At 37.4% G+C, this 7,528-nt stretch overlaps 1 protein-coding gene across 2 annotated transcripts in view; it reads left to right on the forward strand.

Annotated features, from left to right (window-relative positions):
• GABRA1 (gamma-aminobutyric acid type A receptor alpha1 subunit) overlaps window positions 1-7,528 on the forward strand; it is a 63,799-nt gene that overhangs the window by 34,784 nt on the left and 21,487 nt on the right. For both annotated transcript variants that reach the window (XM_006766323.2, XM_006766324.2), the window contains exons 5-6: window positions 3,875-4,095; window positions 6,137-6,219. In XM_006766323.2, the coding sequence (XP_006766386.1) occupies window positions 3,875-4,095; window positions 6,137-6,219 (304 nt within the window). The remainder of the gene's footprint in view (window positions 1-3,874; window positions 4,096-6,136; window positions 6,220-7,528) is intronic.

The following is a 7,528-nucleotide window of genomic DNA, read 5'->3' on the forward strand; positions in this document are numbered from 1 at the left end:
GGCAATCAAAACCTTTCATCTTGCAAAATAGTTGGCACGCCTTTGAGGGATTGCTTCAGATTAACTGTGACTTAAGGAAACAATGATATCTATTTTTTGGTCTTCGACCAAAGATACATAGTAGGATTTTTAATAAACCATTAGCCCTATGATTATCATGAATTCCTTTTCATGCATGGCCTTTGGTCAAATATTAGATAGGAAGAAGGGGCAGAGTGTCGTGGTCACTGATGCTCCCTATCGCCTAAATATCCAGAGCCAGACAACATCTGAATCATTCTGTAATCACACTAGCCATAGGTCTGCAACGGATCTGCTAAGTGGCTAATGGAGATGGTACCTGACCACTTTGAGAAGATTAATCATGTAAACCAAACGGGAACTAATAAAGTATCTAACTAATAATAGCCATTATGACACTCAACATTATTGATACTTATGATATGGTAGGCACCATGCTAAGGTTTTTATAGACCATATTTCAACTAATCCTAATAGCCAATATTTTAGTTAAGTATTCTTAGTATCCACATTTTCCAAAGGAGGAAAGTGACCCAGCTAGGTAGCAACTTGACCTCAGACTGTCTGTCCCTAGAGGCTCCACGGCTCCCTGAGCATCTGACTTCAACTGGAATAGAAAACAAAATTAGGACAACTCCTTAACTTTGTTTTAAAAACCGTTAATTAGCAATCAAACCGCACATTCTCAGGGCACTAGGTTCCGACAGAAATATCCAGGCAGCACAGCCACAGGGCCCTGCTTTCCATGGTGCTTACAATGTAGTAAGCCAACGCACACACAGATGGTAATAAATGGTGCAAACGGGAACACTTCATTATAATACTTATTTAGGAACATAAGACGTTTTGTCCCAGTCTTCAGAACAAGCTTTGCATTTTCGAGGGACCTACTCTGTTGAACAAGGTAACTTGGAGAGACTTTTCACCTGAGTGTGGGGGCTGGAACTGTGATCCCTGAACAAATTCTTCACCACTGCTTCCTATTTGTTCAGAAAACCTTTTGTAGAGTCCTCTCTTTTGTCTCTGTCTTTACTTTGCTTGGTCATGATTTCCTTCTTGTTTTCCTCAGATTGTCTGCCCTAATACCATTTCAAAAAAATAGCAATTTTTCATTCCCAGCTACATAAAAATTCATTATAAATCTATGTTCATAAAAAAACAATAAAATAGGAGACATATAATAACTTCTAACATTTACTGAGAGCTTCCTAGGTTCCAGACAAACTATTTACTTATAGTAACTAACTTATCAAAAGAGGCAAGTGAAAATAAGTGCTGCTATCATCCCCATTATCAATTGGGAAACCAAGGTTTAGAGAAGGTAAGAAAATGGCCGAAGGCCTTTCAGCAGGCACAGACAATTCAGCTCTAGTTAGCAGGTTTAGAATTTATTTCTGTAACCGTTATAGTATGGCTCTGCCCTCTCCTCCCTCTTGTTACAACTTCCGGAAGAAGGGGCTCTGACCTAACCTGGCCTAATGAGCTGTTACTGGGGGCAAGGTCATGCTCTACAAGGTGCTGCTGGCCGCCCCCTGCTGCTACCATGATGCTATTGCAGAGGCAGTTCTTAGGACATGGGAGACCAAATATTAGGAGCTGATCTTTATCAACTCCTTTTATTTCAGTTTTCATTTCCACTTCTAACAGAGGAGAGATGGAAATGAAAACGTATCCAATTCGTTTTGCTACGTGGATGTGTGTGTGACCAGTACAACATTTGAAAAGAGAATATCTTAAATGAACTTGGGGATTTCATTGTCTGTTATTAGCACGGGTAGGTAAAATTGGCAGTAGACATGATATCCATGTAAATGTGAGAATTTTTTCAAGACGTATTTTTAAAATCACTGACTTTGGTATAGATCTTGTCAAAGATTTTATAACCAGGCAGCACAGCCACAGAGCCCTGTTCTGAAAAAATATATTTTCAGTCTATTCTGAATTAACATTTATCTTCAGAAATATCCTTGGAGCAAGCAAACAAATGAACCCAATTTTTAGATTCATGAGGACTTGGCCAGTTTAGATATCACATCCTTGGAACTTTCATTTACAAGTGGCCATCCCCTCTACTGTTGACCAGGCTAAAGTAGTTCAGCTGGACAGAGAAGAGAGTGCATGTGGTAGTTTACTGAGTAATGGCAATATCATCATGATCTCATAAACTGGCCTGCTGTCCAGAGAAGAGGACACGCACAGCCCAGAGTAAATGCACCCACAGCCTCGGGGGCGAGCGCTGCTACTTTGGATCACTTCCTGATGGGATCTTCAGGCTCCTTCCCCATTTCTCTCCTCACCAAAGAGACCATTCTATGCCCACCTACTCCCCAAGAGTTTTTCTTACAGCATGCAAATCAAACCACCTCTCCCTCTGCTGAATTTAACAGATGCCTAAACAAATGTTTCTTGGTGAGTAATTTCCTATCTCATGCATCTTAGTGCCTTCATCTGATACTGCCAGACACAGAAAAACCTAGCCATCAAACAGGTAACTTCCCTGCCTACAAAGATAGGCTAGCATCTTGTTACACTTTTTGTTTCAATCAGAATTCCACACTATGCTTAGTGCATTATAAGCTACCCAATATAAATTGATCAGTAGCCGAAACCAGTTTGGTTCAGTGGATAGAGTGTCACATTATAAGCTACCCAATATAAATTGATCAGTAAAGGCCCAGCAGAGCCAATGGTGCGCCAAGAACGAACCTTCAGGCTTTACCCAATCTTGCTTAAAGTCTAAGGAAGAGACGGGTAGTTAAATTCATGCACAAAATGCCTAGACACAGACATTAGTTTGCAAGTTGAAAAGTTGCTATGGATGTGATTTAAAAAAAAAAAAAAAAAACAGCAGAAGCAGCTTTCTGATGCATGATGCATCAGAGTTAAGTAAACGTAGGACGGTGTCTTCAAGTTAGCCTTCCGTCTAGTTTGGAGCATGCTAAGATTAATGGAGAATGCAGTAATCGTCATTTCAAACCATTGAGTTCCAAATTTACTGTCAGTGCAGCAAATCCTGCAAGGAAGATGGATATTGCCGTTTTCAATTTTAGGAGCCAGTAAGTCACATTGCTTGTATTCAGATTAGCAGATGTTTGTCTCTGGGTATTGCCATAAGGAATGCTGGCTTATTCAAATAAACAGAGTCCCTGGCTGTGAATGATGATGAGCTTCACACATTTCTCATGTGTCCTACACACACACACACACACACACACACACACACACACATATTCTATAGTCTTTGTTTCTTTGGAAAAGATCCAAATTATCAGCAAAACAGATTCCTTATTTTCATATTCATCTTCATTGCATAGAGTTGAAAGTCTACATACATTATCTATGATAAAAAAAATGTTCAATTTAGCAAAAAAAAAACAAAAAACGGAGATAGGATTATCGCACTCACATTGGAATCATAAATGATTTGGAATTGGGTGTGAGGTCTTCAGAGACCATGAAGGGCTCTCCAAAACACTATGCTTTTTCTTTATAATTGGAATTGTCTCATTAAAAATTGTTCTTATATGTAACTTCTAACATGACTTCCATTTTAATTTGCAAGATATTCTATCTCTTCAGGTGCTGGTGTAGTGGAGGTGGGTTGGGGGCAGGGTGTTATTTTCATTTATCTGAGGAAATAACTAGATCCAAGAAATATTTCAGAAAATGATTATGCCAACCAGTGATTCACCTGACATTGACATGTACAGGCCACCACAAGTTTACTTCTAGAAACATCACCGAGCTCATATTTTACATCTAAAATTGCAGAAATTATGCATTGTCTGTGTGAGCTATTTGCATTGCAAATTACAGCATGGTAAACTCTTTGTCATTTTCCATAATTACCTAGGAATATACAATAGATGTATTTTTCCGTCAAAGCTGGAAGGATGAAAGGTTAAAATTTAAAGGACCCATGACAGTTCTCCGGTTAAATAACCTAATGGCAAGCAAGATCTGGACTCCAGATACCTTTTTTCACAATGGAAAGAAGTCAGTGGCACACAACATGACCATGCCCAACAAACTCCTGAGGATCACGGAAGATGGTACCTTGCTGTACACCATGAGGTAAGGAGGGCCATGTCCCTTTGTGAATCTTTCTGTCCTTCCTTTTATCCGTGGCTAGGTGATCATCAAGCTGATAGGCAATGGTAGGACATCTGGTTTCATTTTTTCCCTATTATTCAACTTCAGTAATTACTACTATGAAAAATAAGCTAGCTAAACTATTACACACGTATTGTTATATACAATGACTAGATAAAATTAAAAAAGTGTTTACAATATATATTAAGTAATTCAATGTATTTCTCCCACATGCTCTAGTGCAATATGAGTAACTTCCTTTCCCTAGAATTAACTTCATACTTTCCTGCATTTCAATAAGGTCTAGATCAAATTTCTAAAAGCTACCTCAAGGTGTCTATATGGAAATCTTTCTAATTAGAAATAAGAGAAAAAACACAAGGGAAGGTTCAAAATTCTTAGAAATGATAGGTTCATGTGGAAGTATACATTTTGAAGGGGTATATGAATTCACAATGATATTGTAAGTTAGATTAAGAATATAGATATTTTAAATGTTGCTTAAATTGAAGACTAGTATATATTTATGCTTTATAAACATTCTCCATAATTTGAGATTACCAGAGAGCCTAGCATCTAGATACCCATCATTTATTTATGTCTGAATGAAGGAAACATGACTTAAATAAAACTTTGAATATTTTTAAGAAAATAGAGATATTTTAAAATACTTATATATGTTCATGGCTCATTTTTAAGGGAAACAGCTATTTCATACCCAGTTGACTTGTTAAAATGTTCTTTTTGTAGATCTGGCCAGCACTTGGCAATTCAGACCATACGGTTATTCCTTTGGTATGGAAAGACAATGAAGGCAAAATCCTAGACTTGAAGGATTCTGTTTCGCATGGAAATAGAGTGATATTTTGCCTTTGGAGAGAGCTCCCAGAATTCCTAGCTTATTTTAAATATTCAAATAAATATTAAATATTCAAATATTCAAATAAAGTATTCAAATAAAAAAGACAAAAAAATGCTTCAAGAACCACTTTAGATGTTGAACTCAACTAGTAAAAGTATAACAGGACTTAAAAATGAAAAATCAAAAAAGAGAGAAAATAGAGGATATGTAATAACTTCTAACAATACAGGTGTGTTGAGACCTTTCCTGATCATCCAAGCAGGATCTACTGATATTTGAAATGTGAAATAATCTACCTTGTAGCTGCCTGGATGGCAATGTCTATAATGTCTGGCCGTCCTTTTGCTCATTTCCTAGTATTAATAACTAGCTAATTACAACAGTATCAATATGGATCAATATATTTTCTAAAGATCACATGAGGAATTGGGGCACAAATTCCCTCGAAATTCCACCAAAGGAGAGCAAAACTATTTCAGCAAACTCCTTTCTTAAGTACTCTTAAAACGTGGGTGGAATTCACATTCCCAGAAGATATGAACTACAGGAAGCATAACATAATCCTGGCTTCAATTAGGCACTGGATTCTTAAATAAAACAATGATTGTGATATAGTGAGATCACGTGTTCACTCTAAAGGACACTTATGTTAATCTCAGTTACACACAGCCTGAGGACACAGTTCCTTTGATTTATACATTTGATGCTATTTTAGAGGAGGAGATAGGGAGAACTGCTTGTAGGAAAGGAGAAATTCTCTTTTTCTCCTTTCCATGAATTTTTATTAACTAAGGATGAATTGGTAATTTTGCAAGTATTTATTTGCTTACGTCCAGTCTCATCCTTGAAGGATTTACTGTTGCTAGGTGGATTATTGATGATACTTGTTTTGGAAAACATTAGCAATGTTTGCCCATCATATAGAATCAGGTGTCACCTACTTTCTCAAAACAAACAAAAAAATGGATAAAATCATCGTAATTGTTAATAATTCTTTTTAGATCATTTGATTACTAACAGCTCAATACGGTGCTACAGTTTGTGCCTGTCTCCCTGCTTTGTTAATATATTTGCTATAGGCAATATCACATTTGTATGTATCAGCAAGCATCTAACCTATAGGACTCTTCTTTGTGTCCCATGTTTTCCTGAAATGATAAGGCTGACAGTGCGAGCTGAATGCCCAATGCATCTGGAGGACTTCCCTATGGATGCCCATGCCTGCCCACTAAAATTTGGAAGCTGTGAGTAAATTTATTTTCATGTAAAAAAATTTTTTATGAGAGGCCTAAGTCTTTAAGCAAGAGATCTCTAAGTTAAGTTTGTTAGATCTATAAAGAGCATCAAGAAACTTTAAATAGTGAATTGCTGCAAGTGCTTTCTAAAAGTAATAATCTTTTTTATATTTTTATTAATTTCAGGGAGGAAGGGAGAGGGAGGGAGAGATAGAAACATCAATGATGAGAGAGAATGATTGATCAGCTGCCTCCTGCACTCCCCACACTGGGGATCAAGCTCACAACCCGGGCATGTACTCTGACAGGCAATTGCACCTTGACTTCTGGGTTCATAGGTCAACGCTCAACCACTGAACCACACCTATAAGTAATAATCTTTGACTGCACTTTTTAATGTTATTTGAGAAAGCACTTATTTTCTATCTACTGGACTGGAAAGAATGGATTTAACTATTTAGAGGAAAATTCTATTTCTGTTGAAGTTGTATTCACAGAAAAGCAACGGGAGTATGGATGCTTGAACCAAATAGATAACATTTTCTTTCTGATAAATGGAGATGATTGTGTTTCTTTTCTATCATTACTGACATTTGTTTGACCTTAAGAATAAATAAGCTTGTTTATCATATGGAAATACTGGTAGTTGGCAAAGGACAACAATTAGCTGTTTCCTAATAATTAAGCTTACACCTAAAAGATGCAGCCAGGAAAAAAATTTACCCTGATCAAAGTCTTCGGGATGTTATAGATCGGTTTGCACACTGCATAAAACTCATGTATATATTAATGCTTTTGAAGGTCTCTTAGATCAATGCCTTTCAAAATAATTTTCTGGGTTTCTGCTACTAAATATGAGGGAACACATTAGAGGAGCCAAGAAAACAGTGGTCCCAGAGCCAGGTTCTCTGGACTTCCTCTACCCTTCTGCTTTTGACCAGTGTGTGTGCAGAAAGTGTGAGGGAATAATGCATTCCTGGTTTCCTGCAGGGGAGGTACATACAAGGACTGAGTCAACTCCTGGACTAACCAGCTCTCTGTTCTCTCTAGACAAGCAGTCTGAGCAATCATTTCAGGGAAGGTATATGATTCATAGAAGAAAATGGTGGTAGTACAGGAAGACAGCAAGCCAAAAAAATAGCAAAGGGCCTTCAGGCTCCTAACAGCACTAGTCATGGAGAGACAAATGTCTTTGTTTGTAAGTCTCATTCTAAACTGAAACCCAAGGTTATACCACTTCACAAGCTGTCAGCTAAATAGACCTATGGTGATCAAGCCCTCTCCCCGATTCTTTTCCCATTTTATGAAATGTTTGACT

Source organism: Myotis davidii, unplaced genomic scaffold, assembly GCF_000327345.1.
Source record: "Myotis davidii unplaced genomic scaffold, ASM32734v1 scaffold18, whole genome shotgun sequence".
Taxonomy (NCBI): Eukaryota; Metazoa; Chordata; class Mammalia; order Chiroptera; family Vespertilionidae; genus Myotis; species Myotis davidii.